The 19,442-nt window shown below is 38.5% G+C and overlaps 1 protein-coding gene across 5 annotated transcripts in view; it reads right to left on the bottom strand.

Annotated features, from left to right (window-relative positions):
• Positions 1–201: 201 nt before the first annotated feature.
• The window catches only part of LOC103458084 (protein jagged-2-like), a 103,399-nt gene continuing 84,158 nt past the window's right edge, over positions 202–19,442 (bottom strand). For 2 of the 5 annotated variants that reach the window (XM_081602891.1, XM_081602892.1), the window contains 10 exons: positions 19,282–19,395; positions 19,066–19,179; positions 18,832–18,859; positions 16,869–16,996; positions 16,265–16,378; positions 14,069–14,184; positions 13,699–13,959; positions 11,781–11,912; positions 4,705–4,861; positions 202–3,119 (listed from right to left, as the gene is read on the bottom strand). In XM_081602891.1, the coding sequence (XP_081459017.1) occupies positions 2,623–3,119; positions 4,705–4,861; positions 11,781–11,912; positions 13,699–13,959; positions 14,069–14,184; positions 16,265–16,378; positions 16,869–16,996; positions 18,832–18,859; positions 19,066–19,179; positions 19,282–19,395 (1,661 nt within the window). In that variant the 3' untranslated portion in view covers positions 202–2,622. Of the gene's footprint in view, positions 3,120–4,704; positions 4,862–5,584; positions 9,726–11,780; positions 11,913–13,698; positions 13,960–14,068; positions 14,185–16,264; positions 16,379–16,868; positions 16,997–18,831; positions 18,860–19,065; positions 19,180–19,281; positions 19,396–19,442 lie in introns of those variants that run through there. The other 3 variants (XM_008398653.3, XM_008398655.3, XM_081602893.1) reach the window with 2 other exon arrangements.

The raw sequence follows: 19,442 nt of genomic DNA, 5'->3' as shown, positions 1-19,442 counted from the left end.
CTTTTACATTTTATGATCTTCAATAGATTTAAAAAAACCTGTTGTGGTTAAAATGGTTAAAACTTTTGTATTTTTCTCTTATTCTATTTAATTGTGCTACAAGTTTTTTAGATTTGCATGTATGAAATACACAGTAACATTACCCACAAGAGGAAATGAGACAGAATCTTCCATTCCATCAATAAAGACTCAACAAAATAATTTTTGGTATAAAATACTTTAATAAATAATAGGATTTTTCTGAAAAAAGAAAAGAAAAAGAAAAGCCAACTAACAAACCATTTTTCCAAAATTTTGTACAAAATCATAAAAAAAAATTCTGCACACTGCGACAGACTGGCGACCTGTCCAGGGTGACCCCGCCTCTCGCCCGGAACGTTATAGCTGGAAAGGCACCAGCAACCCTCCTGACCCCATCAGGGACAAGGGAGTAAGAAAATGGATGGATGGATGGAAAATTCTGCACATTCAACTCCTTTTCCAGGGCTAACACATAGTACATTTTACAGTCAGAAATTGAGTGTAGGTTCTCTTTCAACACCATTATTAACAAAATTTAAAAAAAATTAAAAATCAATTTTCATACATAAATATTGACAATATTTGACGTTACCCCGTAAATACTCAAAAGAGTGAACAACAACTTGTTCCCTTCATAAAACCAGAAAAACATAACAGGGAAACAAAATGAGAAGAGACTCATGCCTACAGCATGAACTTTCCCACACCATGAAGCCTGCAATGAGGGTGTTGCTAAAGGCCACTTCACTATCAGGCACCCTAACACTCTATAGTGATTACACTGTCAACAGACTGTAGAACTGTAGATCTGAACCTGGAACATGAGGAAGCTAAAGAGAGACTGCTGGCTGTGACCCATGAAGTGTGAACTGAAAATAGAAATCAGATTCATGTAAGAGCCAACCTTTGCTGGTACATGTGACATTTTTGTGTCAATTTCAGTTCAGTAATCTAAAAAGACACTATGCAGCAGAACAATGCAGCCACACGAGTAAACATGCTGATCTATCTTCTCATCAGCCCTGACTTGCTTTCTTCACACTATCCCTACATCGTGATGCTGCCTCCACTTTTCTTAACTGTGGGGACTGAAGCCTTTTCCATCATGCATTTCCTGTTGCATCTATTTTAAGATACTGGAAGACATGCACAAAGGCATGAAATGGGTAATGGGGGAGGCTCTACCAACAATATTTCATCTGTGCATAGTCAGTTGTGCATCATGTCTGCTAAGCGAATGCCATTGACTGGTAAGTGTCTAAAATTCACATTACTTGTCTTCTGAGAGTGTGTTTAGAATTAGGAGCACAACATGCATGATTTGATCTGGATTCGGCTAAAAGCAACATGAGCATAACATGTCTATATCATGAATAGTGAACTGTTTCAATCAGAAGGCCTACAGGTTATGCTGTTCAAAAACAAGACTTTACTCGTAGGATAAAACAAGAAAATTCAGTCTGACCTTGTACTAAGCAAGTACATGCATCTGTTTTTCTTTAATGTTGGCATGGTTAGGTTCTTGTGTTAAGATCATAGCAAGAATACAGTAATACTGGGACCAGTGATAGAACAGAAACAAACTATACAATGTCTTCAATGTTTTTTTTCTTTTTAGAACAAAATGTACTTTTGGGAACATGGATTCAGGAAGGGATGAAAAAACACAAATATCATTTTGATAGCTCAAATATGCCAAAACTAAATATGAAAGTAGTTTGTACAACCATTTGCAGGGTTAAAACAAATGCAGCATTTGCACTTTAATTAGAGGAACAAATACTCTTTAAACACTTCTGTATTAATAATTAGGTTTGAGAATTTACAAAATCTGAAAATGATTCAAATAAAATCTGCCATTAATAAATGGAATGACATAAAAATCCAAACATACAGGAAGCCTTATTCTTTAAAATTACTGCAATACAAATAATCTCTTAACTTACTAAAATCAAATAAACACAGTAATTTCTGTCCTATTTACAAGTGTTCTGTACATCACAATAAAACAAGCGTGAGAGGCGAGATGATTGTGATTATAGCCACTTTCCCTTTATATGTATTAAGAATCTTCTATTGTAAAGAAGGGAGAAGTTAGCAATTCAAGGCACTTTAATTAAAAAAAGAAATACTGAAAGATCACTGCATAGAAAAACAGGAGACAATTCTCATTTTAAAAGGGCAAATGCAAAAAAAATTGCAAGCTTCAACAAAACAAAAAAAAAAGAGAGAAAAAAGCTATTCTATGCATCAGTCAACCAGGTTAATATGCCAACTTGCACACAATGTAAATCTTTTTTTTAGATGTCAGGGTTTGGGCTGAAGTTAAACAGCAGTCAGCTACCTTAATGATAAAAACTGAAAGCTTCAGCTTCCCTGTAATGTTTTGAACCAAAAAGAGAAGCCTGTGGACCCCATAATCCCTGAAGCATTTGTTTTTTTCATGCCATTTTATAAGTTTCTTTCTTGATTTAATAAAAGTCTCCAGCTGCAAATAAAAGACTTAAATAAGGCATTATAAACTCAATAGAAAATGAAAGCATCTGCAGTCTTCATTTGTGGTGCAAAAGTTTTAAAGTCTGTGACGCTGAATTTATTTGTTCACACACAGAGGTCTGTAATGTCCTCGCTAAACTTGGCTGCATTCAGGTTTTTACATCGGTTGTCTTTGGGGTTGTATGCCGTCCGATGCGGTGCCATCACTGGGCCGCTGTGTGTCATGCACATCACCTCTGCCATTATGATGGTGCTCCTGTCCTGAGCTCCCACTATGGGACACTTGTGAGACAAACACTTGTCCCCCAAGCCCATGATCATCTCCTCGTCTTCCTCCAGCTGCTGCTCCTCCTCATCAGCCTCATCACACGTCCTGTCGGACGGGCCTATTAATTTCTTGCATTCGTACTGAATGTCTTTGTCTCGGTTTTCCTTTGGGGTATTGCTCCGCAGGGGCTCCAGCTGGTTGTTAACGGTGGTGTCTTCAGACAGGGCGGCTCTCTCTCGCTCTTTCTTTCTTTTACGGGTCCACCAAACACAGACAACAAGGCAAAAGACCCAGAGGAGGCTGAAGACAACTCCAAGAACAGGGACTAAATAAACTGAACAAGAATGACATAAAACATTTTAGAATTAGAAGTTGACTTAAAATGTATCTACATGCAATTAAAGGGGCTTGTAGGGGTATAAAAATACACCCTATTTGCAGGCAGATGAGATTTTAACTGCATTGTTAAAAAAACTAAAACACATCCTTAACTTTTTGGTTACAAATAGAGTAAAGGTTTGAAAATCACAAACTGTGACCTTTATATTGATCTTTGTTTCAGTTCAGTTTTAATCACAAAGTTTTTTTGGATTTTGAGAAAGAGATGATCAAATGCAGTTCAATTTGATTAAAAAATGATGAAAGCCCTTTAAGAAGCTCAGGAGCAGGTGCTGAATTTACGGTTATTAGCGGCTAATTGTTAATGAGTTGCAACATAGAATGCAACTGGTCTCTCTTTCTGCCCAGGTCCAAATGAGATCTAGATCTCAACGGGGTTTACCTGGTTAAATAAAGGAAATAATAATAATAAAATATAGAAGAACCAAATCACTGTGTATTTTTAAACTAAAATTCCAGAATGTTCCAAACCAGAATATTCCAAAGTACTGGAGCCATTAAATTGTTGTCAGACAACTTAATGTTTTGCTCAAAAAAACAACACAAATTTTTAAAAAACCAAATAAATAAGTTGTCCGTTCAAGTTTCAAATATATGTAAATGCATTATTTTCATAAATGGAAAAAAATAGAGCTTAATTTCAGAATTTAGCTAAAACAGCACATTTAAAAAATAAAATATTAACGCATTTGAGTGTGTATTTTTGTTTAAAGGCACAATTTCCTCTATTGCGGTTTAGCATATAGCAAAAACATTTTTTTACAGTATAACTTCTTAGCTTAATAAAAGAATTGTTACAAGTCAGCTGACATTTCTTCTACTGAGTCAAATTTCATCAGACTTTATTGGTTGACTGTTTTATGGAGGACCTTATAATAGTCTTTAATAGAAGCAACTTTTTTGATTTAGATTCCAACTTCTCACAGATTTCAAAAGAGATTTCCAACATTTAAAATGCTCCAAGTTACATAATTTTTAACTAACAGATATAGTCACAATACAATGTTAAAAGCTCTTTCATTACTTCTTCTGATTACTTATTTCGACATACCGTTTCTTAAAAATGTTTTCTAATACGTATGCCCATTGAAAACAAACAGCTCATATCACTTTTTTCACCATGAAGACAGCTGGTCCTCACACTGACAAGAAAATTGTCGTTCTTACAGCAGTGTTTAATAAGCTAGCTTTGTCAGTGAAGTCAGTAGAGTTGCAACCAGAGAGTGAAATTGTTGAATTGTCAATAAGTCAATGAAGCACCTATTCACACGTTAAACTTCTAATTACAATCATGTAAGTGTTTCTATTAATGGTTTGGTACATATCACAGTGCTGGGTTCACAGTTGTTTTGTTTTTCCCTATTAATCTTCCACCAAGAATCATTTTATTTTTGATTTCTATAACACCCAGGACCTGTGGCTTGTACAGAATGCTGTTCCATATCCCAGTTGCTGGCACTGATAAAGAGCAGAATGAAAAAAAAACAAAAAATCAGTTTCGCCATGGAAGTTGGACTCACCTTCAGCTCGACATTCAGCCTGCATCTCCATTCTGGCCTCCACTACAGCTTGAAGGATGGTGCTGTTGTATTTGGACAATGCACTAGTAATGGCAGCTGCTGCATTCTGGATATAGCCACAGTCACTGTCCTTCAATTGTCCATCCATTTCAAAAGACTGCAGAGAAGGAGACAGAAAGACATGAAACTCATTTTAATAACTTGGGTGTAATTATTGAATTTGATCATTTTTATGCAGTTATTGGGACCACAGTCAGTGTCTGTCTATATATACCTCATGGTTATTCCACCAATTTGATTTCTGAACTCTTCCAGAGTGTTAAAACATTAGTATTGTTTCTAAATGAAGATGAACTTGTTTTCTATGCATTATTTGAGGTCTGAAAGCACTGCATCTTTTTCATTATTTTGACCATTTCTCATTTTTGCAAATACAAAATTTTTGCTTGGAATTTGAGAAATGTCAGTAGTTCATAGAAAGAACAATATTCATTTTACTCAAATGTATGTTATTAATTCTTCAAGTTGTCAAGAGTGGCTTTGTGGTGGTGAAGTTGGGGTGCAGGCAGACCCAGATGAAGATGATAATGAATTTAATGATTAAAACCAAGGAACAGAACAACACCACGAGAAACATACGAAGCATGATGAGGATCCGACAAGAGACAAAGACAACAGGTGGGTTTAAATACACAGGGAGGTAATCAAGGAAACAGTCAACGGGGAAGACGAAAGGACAGAGACTCACAGGACAGAAACTGAACACAGAAAACGGGCAGGGAACCAAATCGTGCTGGGCCCGCAGCCTCAAAGAGTGAACCCACAAAACCTAAAAATAAATACACGGAAACAAGGATCATGACACAAGTACTTCAATGACTCATGTCTATGCTTTTATTTTGAAGTGGTTCCTTTTATTGGAAGGAGGTTTGTTCCATTTGTCTCTTCTTCTGACGTTCATCAGTTGATCTGTTTGCTGTTTACTGTTGAGACTGGTGCCGCAGTCATTGACAATGTAAATCGTGGTGTTAGTCATGTGTCATGAATAGGTGGATGTCACTTCTGATAGCGTTTCTTGGCTGCAAGTGTGTTTCTATAGTTTTTGAATGTCTATTTTGCTCTTAATGATTGTGATTTAGTGTTGAAACTATCTTTGTATTTGGCTGTTGGTCTTGAGATTTGGGCAGTTGGAGATAGATTGATTCCAGGTGCTGTTCTGCATCATTCAAATTTAATCAGTGCTTTAGAAAGGGAATTAATGCTGATATTTAAGGTTTGTTTGCACACTGATGTCCATTTTTAAATGGTAATTTGAATCTTTATTATTATTGTATTTTCAGAAACTGCTTCAATTTATTTGCGCTGACATTGCAAATAAATTGATAGAAACACACTGAATTGTCAGTAATTGTTCAGTAAACCATTTAAACACCCTGATGACCAGCGTGCTTTCTGACCGAAGCCCTACAGCAGTGGTTCTTAACCTGGGTTCGATCGAACCCCAGAGGTTCCATGAGTTGGTCTCAGGGGTTCGGCGGAGCTTCTGCCGCGGAGGTAAAGACACACTTGTGTAAAGTTGTGATGACGCCCCGCTTTGCCATCACTTGCTGCAGAGGATCACGTTACATTGCTTAGCCAATCAGAGGATCACGTTACATTGCCTAGCCAATCAGAGGATCACGTTACATCGCTTAGCCAATCAGTGCTGCGGAGGAGCACTGATTCAAGGAGCTCCACTCTCAGCATGGATTTGAACTTGTGTCTTTAATCACTTCAGCAAAGCTCACAGTTTTTACCAAATTCTATAGTCTAAATCTGCTCCTTAGTCACATCTTTTCGGTGTTGCTACTGCCTCTAGTGGTGTGGGGGGGGGGGGGGTAACACAGCTAATATAATAACATTACTAAATCAGAATACCGCAAAGTATTTTGTGTGTCGGGGGGGTTGTTGGAATAAGAAGGGTTCGGTGAATGCTCATATGCAACTGGGGGGTTCGGTACCTCAAAAAAGGTTAAGAACCACTTAACCTCTGCAGTGATACAGACACTGCAGAGGTTGCAGTGTCTGTATCACTGCAACCTCTGTTGCAGTGATACAGCAACAGAGGTCAAAATTCTCAACAGTATATCTATAAAAAGTAAAACGAAAGAAACTGATTTATTTGCTGTGTGATGTGACGATGTGAATCCTTCATTCAGGTCGTATAAAAAAAAAAGAAAATGCAATAAAACATGTCATCATTATAGTTAAAAAAACTTTCACAATATATTTTTTAATGTTACAATGACAGACATTGAGAAGTCCAGATCCTCTGACTGAGAGAGCTGGAACATAATTTGTCTCTGTCCCACCCCACTGCAGATAGTGCACCAATCAAAAGCTGACTCCAAACCTTGGGATTCCAGCAAGTGGGGTGGAACCGGGTTGGAAGTGCTAATGCAAAAACACTGGGCCCAGCTTTGAAGCCAGGCTGGCCTGGGTCCGGCTGTGCAGTGCAAAAGAGGTTATTGTAGGTAGTTGGTATGGATGATGAGGGTATAAATACGGTAATAACACCATGGTGATGCATTCTTTAGAATGTGTGGTTCTTCTGGCTCATCGTCTTCATTCTCCTCCTCTGGGTCAGACTCTGGCTGAGGTTGGATGGACAAGTCTTCTGCTGCTGACATCTTTAATAAACTTGGGAATAAAAAGTTTCTCTGTTGGTAGATAATCGGATCGCTGCTATTAAACTACAAAAATGGTCGACCAGGGTGGAGTGGAACATTCTACTACCTGGTAGAGGCGTGAAATGTCTGACATTTAAAAAGACAGCAGCAAAACGAGTTGCTCTTAAAAGAGCCTCAGAGCAGAGGTAAAGGAGGGTCTGTGTGAATTCAGACCAAAGCATTGAAGTTCTACTTTAAATAGACCATAAAGTGAATGATTTACATGTGAAAAGGAAGAATTAAAGAGCATGATATGTCCACTTTTAAGCAAACGGGATGTAACACATTTTATTTACTTTCACTGCTGAGACACAATAGAATGAGACACATTAGCAATAAAAATCAGTTCGTTCATTTCATTACTTGGACTAAATCACAATAAACTGCCTTGTTATTCCTTGTAAATGAATACTGCTTCTCCATACTTAGCTGTAGTTCTGCTTTGATAGACTTAAGCTTTTTTTGTTGAAGGTAACAAATATTTCAATTATATTTAGCCCTCTCAAAGTCTTCTCACTAACATTCGCGTTAAATGGGAGAAAGGGGCTGAGCATTTCAAGAGGCTGACAACTCGGTGTGTGGGAGCTAAGAGCAGAGGAGCTGATGGTAAATAGAAAAAAAGAAAGTATGCTTTCATTTATTACCATCTTCAATGTCCAGCCTTTACAATCAGTATTTCTCTATAAAAACCATGGTGCTTTGAGCATTATGTTTAAGTTATGATAGTTACCAGATATTAATTATTTCTACCTACTTAATAAAAACCAATGTTTATGAGTAATTCTATTAAGTGGAGTTACTCATTAAAACTTTTTATTTAGAGACTTAAAAAAATGCAAAATTGTAAAAGTTTTGTAGCAGAGATTAGATCAGTAACACTGAACCAGACTCATATCTAAACAACATTTAAATACACATTTCCACTTGTCATTTTTGGTCCTGCAGTTTGAACACATTAAAAGAGTAATAAAGGACATTGTGGTAATAATTAATATTACTATGAATGTGACTATCAGCCATGAAATGTAAACGCAATAATTGGCAATTATTCAGTATACTTTGCACTGATAAGTTTCTGCACATTTTACGTTGCATTTTACTGTAATTTTGCCAAATACTTCCAAAATTGCTCTGTTTATTGTCCCAATCAATAATTAAACGGGGTTTAATTAGTGGTTTGTAACTTCTCTTCACATTCAACTCAATTCAAATTAAATCTTGTTCAAATTATAATGCAGAAGAATCTAGTTGATCACATTGAAAAAAAGTGAACAATTTATGGAAGGTCAACCAGTGGTGTGTTAACATAATTAGTGTGTACACACAAGCCTACTTTAAAATGGTCAACATTTTACCAGAGGATATGTAATACAACAAAGAGAACAGAAGGAGAGAAGAAAAATCACATTCATCTGTCTGAACAGAGGAGATTCTACTCCTGACATCTGGCAGGCTGAGAGCATAGGTGGAGTTAATTGCCTAATAAGGTGTGGGTAAAACTGCTATGGAGAACTGAGGAGGATTAGCTTAGTGTTGTGTAGTTGAATTGATCCAAGCAATAGAAAAAAAAGAGTGGCTGTACTCCTTGTTTGATCGGGTAAAAAACAGCATTCTTTGTTTCTCTTCAGGAAGTTAGCAGTTCATTCCCACACCTCTAAGCCCTGCTGATCTGGCTCACTGTCTGAGCTGAGTTCAATAAAAATACCAAGAATCTACTGGGAAGAAAGAAATCAAAAGGGTTTGCTGGTTCTATTTTCAACTAATTGTATTAATTTGTTTTATTTTGTAACAAGGTTGCTGTGTATTGCATACTTCTGCCCAGGTCCCTCTTGAAAATGAGATCTAGATCTCAATGGGATTCATCTTAAATAAAGGAAATTAAAAAAAAACTAGCAGAGAAAAAAAACAGATAACTTGACAGTGTTCCTGTTCAGTCAGCAGGCTAACTGTTACTGTTGTTAGCAATACAAACTGATAATAAGGGATTTTAACATTATAGCAACATGCTCATACAACACAAGGTTGTAGTGTTGTATATCAGTTGCCGATTGACTGCATTTTACACTGACAGCCGTCGCTACATCAGGATGTGCTGCAGCTAGCTGTGTAGCCATACATTCAATCTGACCCAGTGTTCATCAAAGCCAATGTTTGATGAACACTGGGTTCATCAAAACAAGACAAGATTTTTACAATGTACTGAAGAAAACTAGGAATAACACATAGAGTAGCAGAGGCTAAAACTGCTAATGCAGTGAAGGAATACGTTTGGATTGGCCTAGCCAGAATCCCGACTTCAACCTGATGCAGAGTCTATGGACAGAAGAAAAGATTAGGGAGATAGCAAGAAGACTTTCTGAGCTACAGAGATTTTAGTGGAGACAAACCGTGTGCAATTAAGCATTGTATTATTGCTGTAGCATGCAAAGATATGAAAAATTTTGGACTTCAATTTTTGTACAAATGTAAATAAAAACAATTATTTTTTGCCTGTATGCAATTGCCTGTATTTTTTGTCAATAAGAAAACAAAGAACATAATGTAAAATATAAATCTGCCTGGAATTTGAGTGAAAATATTTGATTATATTTATATATTACAGAAACCTTCATAAAACGTCTGTGCATCATTCCCCTATCTACTACACAAGCATTTGACATAAACTCTGACTTGTAGTTACTTATTAAAAGAAACCTTGAACTGCTAGCATTCTGGTACAACAGGAGCCCACATCAACCATAAGTATTCTTCTATCTGTTGTGTTTTTTGTAAAGCCTTGCAGTGGATCAAGCTCACCACCTTTCCTACATCAGCTTCTCAAAGCTGCCTTTCTATCATCAGAGCTAAACCCCTCTTTGAGTGCTTTAAGCTCCAAAATTGCTGATTTCTCTCAAGTCTAGGTGGCCAAGAGAGATGGACAAGGAGAAAATCACACAACAGTAAACAAAAAAAAAACACAGAGATGTACTGGAAATCTGTTGCTGGCTGGAATTGGATTTTACCAGTTGTAATTGGTAACCAGCTGATGAATGCATGTGCTCCTCAGTTCGGAAGTTGCTGCTGAATAAAGAAAACTCAGAGAAAAGCAGCTAGGTTTCCTACTGTGGTGTAAGGACTGTTTTTGGCCACCTGCTGTTTTTAAACATGGTGAGACTTCAGCAGAGAACAGGAAGTTGAACCTATTACAGTAAAGTTCTTTTGATATGCATAATGACTGACAAGTCACGACAGAAAAGTTTCTATCTGGCTAGTTTTTTTGAAGAAAAACATTGCTTTATTTTACAAAAAATAACTTATACTAATACATTTCTGTTTTTATAATGAAAACAGAAATAAGTCTTCTATTATTCACAAAATCTGTATCAGCAGAGCTACAAAATCTGTGATTGGTGCAATTGCTAAGAAACAATGATTTTAAGGAGAAAAAAAGAGAACATGTCAGAGATATGACATTTTACTTTCTAAGGTGTTTCCAAGCAAAATAGACATTTTATCCAGAAGTTGCTGAAACAAAATTTATTCTCCTGCCTGTTGCTCTTATTCCTTTTTATTTTTTAAATCTAATCAAAGGAGGATGACATCAACATCCTGGACAGACTGGCGACATGTCCAGGGTGACCCCTCTTGCCCAAAACGTTCACTGGAGATCGGCACCAGCAACCCTGCCGACCCCACTGGGGACAAGGGGGTAAAGAAAATGGATGGATGGACATCAAGAATTGCTCTAATGTTTTGCTCTAATTTTTCAGGAATTTTTTTGTGGCAAGCTAAGCAATGTTTGTTTAAGAAGAATAGTAAAAGTAGGACATTGTACATTTATTTCATCCATGTACTTATTTAACCCTTGTGTGTGCGAGGACTGAGGCAAAGGTAGAGGACTATGGCAAATGATACAAGTTTTACGTGTGTGGGGTCCGTTGGACCCCGTTTCTACATACAAAGGTTAAGTAAGTTCAGAATCCACATTTAGCCAGCCGTGCTACCTGTGCTAATTGCTTATAACTAAGTCCTGTTTCTCTGTAATTGCTCTCATACACAGATTGTGTACTGCTGCTTCTGCTGCCACAACACAAATGTAAAAAATGCCACCACTGGAAATAATTTATTTGAAGACTAATCTTATATTAATGTCGATTTTATAGATAAATCAGCATCCGTAGGTTGGAACTTAAAACACAAACTAGCTGATTTGGTCACTTGATTCTGTTTGGTGCATCTCAAGTTTAAAATGTAAAATTCAAATGGTTGTTTTTTGCAGTCTTGCTTATGAAGCATTTGAACAAACATCTCATATTTGGCTGAAGAGTGTAGTGTTGTTTCCTGAATAGTGAAAATATAAGTGTTAGGGTAAGTATGTGTAGTAATTACCATGGCAACCTCCACAGCGTTTCTTGTATAATAGGACAAATCACAGAGGATGATCAGTGTTCGGTCCACAGCCAGCATCCGAGTCACAGGGAGGTATCTCAGCTCGGAGCAAATGTTCTCTACAGCAGTGCCCTGCCACACACACACACACACACACACACACACACACACACACACACACACACACACACACACACACACACACACACACACACACACACACACACCCCCACACACACACACACACACACACACACGCACACAAAGTAGGTAGATTAGTAAAAACATTGTCAAAATGTCTAAATTACAGTGGTTTCAGATTAGAAAATCCGGGTCAGTTGAGCCAAAATTATTAGCCTGATGGTGGGCCGGGCTTCTGTGACAATAAACTGTAAATAAATACACAGAGAAGATTAAAAGAAAATACATGATCAAGTTGTGACTTGCTATAGTATAAATATAGCAGTAGGTAGCTTATGGTGTAGAAGAAGGAAAGAAATCAAAAAGCAGACGTCCATCAGATTAACAAGCGCAGTGCGCAGCAAAATAAATGTGCAGCAGCTCCACTGCTCTGCTCCAATTAATCACACATCCTAGATGATAAAATCTAAAAATGGTAGAAGTTACGCTGTTTACTCTAATGATGGTCTAAGAACGAAAGCAGTAAAAGCTTAATTAAAATAAAAGATTGGGTTTCCCCCTGCTCGATGGCTTAACCAAGCACAGAGAGCAGACTTATATCCTATGTGATTACACACACCTGGTCTCAAATTCACACACAGAGAACATGGCTGAGGTCACTAAGTCAACCACTATAAGAAGAATTTCTAACAGAGATGACAACAGAGTATCATTTCTGGACACTATCTGAGAGCAAACAGCAGCGCGGTGAAGAGTTATGGACCAGAGGCTTGGAGCGCGTCTGGCAGCTGAGCCACTGCTGAGGGGAGTGTTTACAAGATCAGGCAGCGTTCAGAGAGTCTTGCCGACTTCTGATCACTTCAGTTGGTGAAATGTTACCTTCAAAACTTTGTCACTGCAGAGATAAGTTTGATGGTAACATGATGGTAAATGCAATTAAATGACGCTATCATTTTAAAAATTCATGGTAAAATTAGATTATGACATGATTAATTTTTCCACCGTTATTTAAAATGATGGACAACAAAAATCTAGCACGGGGTGCCTAAAAGTCGGTCCTCGAGGGCTGGCATCCTGCATGTTTTAGTTCTCCTCTGGTTTAGCACACCTGCATCAAATGATGGCTCATTAGAAAGCCAAAGTAGAACATTGACTTGCTGAGGAGGTTGTTAATACCACTAGGGAGAGAACTAAAAATGCAGGATGCTGGCCCTCGAGGACCGACTTTGGGCACCCCTGGTCTAGCGCAATCTTTGCTAGAAATCTATGGGCATTTTAGCCCCTTCCACTGTCTAAGTTCTCTGTTTTGTTGGAGAATTGGCAAATAACTTATTGATGTATTACCACCATCACATGGTATGGAGAATGGTTTAGCCTCTTCACCGTAGTGAAGCACAGCAGGAAAGTCCAGCAGAACAGTGCTATTAATCTGGAGTATCGGTTTGCAGGTTCCTACAAACCTGCAAGTACCGGTGTCCCGGTACTTGACGCTGGTACCGGGACACCACTAGTTTTATTCTGAGCCTTTAATCTGCAGGTGAACCTCTAGTAGGGAAGGGAGACTCTAAGGATCTCTGTTATTGCAGTGCTGCTGTCTGAAGAAGGGCAATATCTTGAAAATGGTTCAGTTTATATCTGTTTTGATGAGTTTCTTGGAATCATTCATATTTTCAGCATTAATTATGTCTCAATACAGATTATTATGACAATCCTTGTCTACTGGGTGTTTCTCTGATTAATGCTTTCCAAAACATCTAACACCTCTATGTATGAGTACCTGTGGCACTTTGTCCTTGTTAAAGATGAGAGTGATGTGAGCACAGCTGTTGTCCAGGTAGCCACTATGGGGCTCACACTGGGTATCCTCAGGAGTGGGAGGGTCAGGTGTTGAGCACACGCCCCACTGATGACATGGTGGAGACAAGCATGTGAGGAATGGATGCTTCACACACTCAAGGCCTCCAGGGCAGGGCTGATGGCTGGTGACTGAAGGCAAAACAGCATTTGGGAGGATGCAGGGGCGACGACCGCACTTCACCTGTAAGTGGACAGTTAGAGGGATTTAGTACATGCCTCAAATATTTAAAGTGGATCAGTAATTGCTCAGCCTATATATGTGGAAAAAATCTTTGGTTCATCAGTGAAACCTTGGAACAGTGAACTTCGCCATTGACACACTGACAGGCGTTGCAGTCCTCCTCCCAGTGACTGCTGTGAGGATACTGCAGGCCAGCGTGGCGGCAGGACTTTCCAAGTCCCATGACTGAAAAGATAAAAGGAAGCTTTATTAAGATGCAACTCACTATAAATGATCGTCAGAGATGAAACAATCAATCGTCAGAGATGAAACAATCAATCGTCAGAGATGAAACAATCAATCTATATTGTAATTTCACAATAACTTTCTTTTAGAGCTTGGGAATTTCACAAATCTTCATACACAACTCTGCTGCAAAAGTATTGAAAACCTCACCAAGACCTTACCAAGGATCTACAAGGACATCTACGTTCTACCTGTATCATACCAAATCCTGTGAAGGCAGCCTTAATATGAAACTTCAGTGGCAAGCAAAGTCAAGTTTATTTGTACAGCACATTTTAGCAGCAATGAAGTTAAAGTAAATAAACGAAACAAAAAGAGAAATATTACAGAAGACTCGAAAAAGTAATGAAAAGTTGTAATCCAGACCAGAATTAATTTATATTAGTTAAAGGCAACTCTAAGAAATTGGGTTTTTAATTGGACTGGCACTTTAACGCCTTTACTTGAGTAGTTAAATAGATTAAAGTATTTTCCGGACTATGGAACGAATCTCACGATAAGGTGCACCCACAAAGTTTAAAAAAAAAACCTCCAAATGTACATATATAAGCTGCACTGGGTTATAAGCCCCTGGTATCTCCGCCGCTCTCGGTTTTCCACAAGGTCGCAGCAGGGGTCCTTAATAAATCTGCTATTAAGGCCCCGTGCTCGTGGTCGATCTGGCAGTATTTATCTGTAACTGCCAGATGAATAGCCTTCAACTTAAAAGCGGCATCATATGAACTTCTTCATGTTGTCTCCATGAAGAGGGGGTATGAGTTTGAAGAAATTTCTCCGTCATGCCTGCTTGTATGTTCTTGTTCTAAATGAAAATCAGCACTCTCTTCTTTGATTTCCAATTTTGACTTCCAATGATTCACTTCCTGCTAAAGAGCCCACTGGCGGTTGACGAAAAATCCACAGAAAAGCTGCACTGGGCTATAAGCCGCATGGTTCAAAGCACTGAAAAAAAGTAGCGGCTTATAAGTCCGAAAAATATTGTATAACGTTAAATATTTTAACACAATTACTTGCTTTTTTTTTTTTTTTTACATTGGTACCACAACCAAAACTTTTGTATCTGTGGGCCCACTGGTGGTTCGTTTCTGCTTCTGAACTAATCTGATGGGATGCTGGGAAAGACTATTGTTGTGTATAAATTGTGCTAAAATGAGTTAGCCCATCAGTGAAGCTATTCAAGCATAAAATAACATCTCAATGCTAAACATGTAGCAGCTAATACTAATGTCAGTGCCCAGGGTCCATATTCTTACAGACGTTCTATGAATGATCAGGAGTTCTTCGAACACTGGAAATCTGAATGACAACAATAACACTACACCTGATGGTTGAAAAATAAGAAGAACGTGATAAAGATATGAAATACATAATGTTGAGCTCATATGCTTATTTATTTAATAAGTCAGCAGCAAAATGTTTTTTTTGAATTGAGAATGTTGCTTGGGACTGTACTTCTTCATAAAAATGCAATTCATTAATCACAGACACTGCAATATCTCGCCACTAGATTTTAGCCTTGATTTTAAATTAATGCACAAACGATTTAGATGTACAGTGAACCCTCGCTATAACATGGTTCACCTTTTCGCGGTCTCGCTGCTTTGCGGATTTTTTTGTGCAGTTTTTTTAACAGTGCATTGTGTTCTGCGTCCTGATTGGCTAAAATATAAGTAATACAGCCATTCAGGAGATGGAAACTGAAACTATGAATGCCTGCTGAAAAAAACTGTGGCCGGAGGCTCTGCCGTAGATACAGCTGTGAATCTCGCGGGGCAGGTTGGAGGAGACGCTTTAATGACATGACATGACTCCGGATCACGTTAAGGCCGTGATTGATGTGCACGCACATCCGCTGACCTGAAAACAGGTTTTGTTCTTTGGTTTCAATGTAGAGTATTTAATTATGCTGTGTAATAGTTGTAAAAAAATAAAGGTAACTACTTCGCGGGTTTCACTTTTCGCAGGTTATTTTCGGAACGCAACCCCCGCGAAAAACGAGGGATCACTGTATTTAACTTACTCTGCTGACACTGAGGTCCAGCTTGTCCAGGAGGGCAGACACAGTGGTAGGCACCGATCTCATCTATGCATGTAGAGCCTTCAGCACAGGGAGACGACTGACACTCATTTATATCTGTGGAAACAAGTATACAGAACATTCACAGAAATATGAAGTCAATGTTGGTTTTAAAGACATAAGCTCAGGATTAGAACTGAATTTTAAACCTAGAACTAGTAGTGTTTTGATCAAGTAAAACAAGTCAAACTCTACATTTGTAGAAGGTCAAATACTAGGCTGTAAAAATCTGAACCTTGGGTGTATTTTAATGTTCATTTGAAAATCTTTAAGGAGATTATTTTCTTCCAATATGATCACAGTTTGGTCCCAAAATCTCCAAATAGATACCATTCTGCTTCTGGAAAATCTTCTCTGAAAAGCCTTCTAGTCAGAGACGTTGTGAGAGTGCCCAACCAGCATAAGCTCTGACCTCGGCTCAGCACAGAGGGGAAAGGTTAACACAGTTTTCCTAAAAGGCTTGAAAATCTGTCACCCAGAAACAATCGGCTCAGGCTCCCTACCAAGGCCCTTCATTGCTGACCCCCTTTCCAATTCCCCAGCCCACCTGACCCCAGCCTCCAGCTCCTTTTGGTTCCCATGCACTCACTGATGCGGCAATCTGGTCCAGCAAATCCTGACGCACACTCGCAGCGGAACCAATTCACACCATCAACACAGATGCCACCGTTGTAGCTGCAAAGGAGAGAAGAGCAAAACCTCATTCAGAAATTTGATTTAATCTTTTTGTGTCTGTTTTCCTAAATGGCTTTTAGGTTTCTTCAATAAAATATCAGTGCTTTTAAAATCAGCTTCTAGTACAGAAAATTGGTGGAAACCAAGAGCCAACATTTTGATCCGTTATTCATTAATGTGAAAAAAGATGAAAATTTAGACAAATTTTTATTATGAAGTCGTGGTGCTATTGCTTTTTTTGATTTTGATGAGACCTTCAAGCCAAAGCTAGATCAATGTCTAGATTTCTTATGCAAATACATAAAGACTACATAGTGAGGGCCACAGCCCCATCTCTGAACAGCTACAATTCTCACATTTTGCCCCAGGTTCTGGGCCCTGAATAGCGCAGGAGGCGTGGCATCACCCTGCCTCTCTTCCTTTTCCACCTCCTCTCTTCCTAGGTGGATTAACCACCACTAATCCACCTATCAGTCATTGAAGAGCCAGGGTGAGGATAGGTGGGGGACGGGGGGCCAAATTGGGATTGACTTTTGTGGACCACTGTAAGAATAGCACCAATGTTGCTGCAGTTAAATATGGATCCTAAATATTAACTTTGTAGTGAGAAAAAATTTAGTTCTGCAGTTACACAGTTCTATTGCAGTTTGGTGAGCTATTGCAATGTTTTCCAACACTGGTCTTCAAGGCACGTTGCCCTACATGTTTTAAATGTCTCCCTGCTTTAACACACCTGATTCAGATTATTGCCATTCATTATTGTTAATCAGCCATTAATTGAAATCAGGTGTGCTGAAGCAGGGAAGCACCTAACATGCAGGGCCTTGAGGATCAGGTATAGGAAACACTGCCATAATGAGATTTGCTGACCTGTTAAATCTCATTCAAAAAAACAACAGTCTAAATATATAAATGTGTGAAAAAACAAAAATATTTTCCGACTGGGTGACATGAAGCTGTTAAGAAAAGAGACAATTAACCTAAAACCAAACTCTTTATACTTCACAGACATGTAAGTAACTTCCAGATAGCATTAATGCTACCTGGAATTTAGGGTTGTGTTGAGCCTTTTATGTAGAAATGGGGTCCAACCGACTCCACACACGTAAAACTTGTATCATTTGCCATAGTCCTCTACGTTTGCCTCAGTCCTCGCACGCACAAGGGTTAATACAGCAGGTCTTGATGATCAACTCCAAATCTTTACTGAAACGTATATTCTTTACTTTTTTCATGGACTTTCTACAGCTAATTAAATGCAAGCACAATCAGACTTGTACGTAAACAGTTTATGATCCCAGTGTGACCCGCATGCACAGAAAAACCTTGACAACACACAGCAGTGTACAGTTTGCAGAAGTAATAATGGATCAATTATAAAGGTGTTAAGCAATGGCAGTTGACTACTATCACCTCTGAAGTGACACAGCTTGCAAAAAAGTATCGGTGCTGCTTGATTCAGACATTGTTTACGTCAGGATTGACCAGTCTGGCTTCTTCTGGTGCATCTTATGAAGAATGCCTCACGTCAATGACGGAAAAGATGGATAAAATGCAAACTGACGGCTCAGACTGCAGACACTTGGAAAACTATTGGATATGTATCCAATTTAGAACGACATATGGAAGAGGGACAAATCAGACTTTTCTTGGGGTGAATACATCGGAATGGGGCTGTTCAGACAGTCAGGATTGGGGCAAAAAACTTGGGTCGCATTTACCTGCTGTGTGAACAAAGCCTAAAAGAAGATAAATATTACAAGACTAAATGAAGGATTTTTGAATAACAGGGGCAACTCAAACATAAACATGTAATCTAAATCAGTTTGTCTTACCAAGGGTGTGGATTGCAGTCATCGATATCTGCAAAACGGAAGAACAATAAAAGATCAGATGGCTCTGAATGAATGAGATCATTTGTGCAAGACTTCTCTTTCACAAATCTTTGGACTTGCATAAGATATTCTCTGTTCTTATTCTGCCATTCAGAAAATAAAAAATTTTTTTGGTAATCAAACAGACTTAAACAGGAAGCAGTTAGTCTGTGTGTCTATGAAATAGAGGTATACTTTGTGCACAAGTGGGGCCTTCCCAGCCATCCTTGCAGATGCAGGTGAAAGGTTCTCCTCCAACACATGTTCCTCCGTTCTCACATGGATCCGAATCACAAGTGCTGTTCTTAGCTAAAACAAAACATTTGATCATCCACTGATTTAATTTTGTCTAGTAACAGCAGCTGATGCAGTCATCATGATTAACATAGTTGTATAGAAACAATGGCTGACCTGTGTTGCAGGTGTTTCCTGCCCACCCTGCTAGGCAGTGGCACAGGAATGAGTCTCCACGGTCATAACAAGTCCCGCCGTTCCTGCATGTGTTGGAGTCACATTGGCTCTCACCTGGAGAGTGGAAGCACCACACAAACACTGCTGGTATTTGTCTTTCT

This window comes from Poecilia reticulata, chromosome 22, assembly GCF_904066995.2.
Source record: "Poecilia reticulata chromosome 22, P_reticulata-male-v2, whole genome shotgun sequence".
In the NCBI taxonomy this organism is placed as follows: Eukaryota; Metazoa; Chordata; class Actinopteri; order Cyprinodontiformes; family Poeciliidae; genus Poecilia; species Poecilia reticulata.
This window is presented reverse-complemented; position numbering and strand designations above follow the sequence as displayed.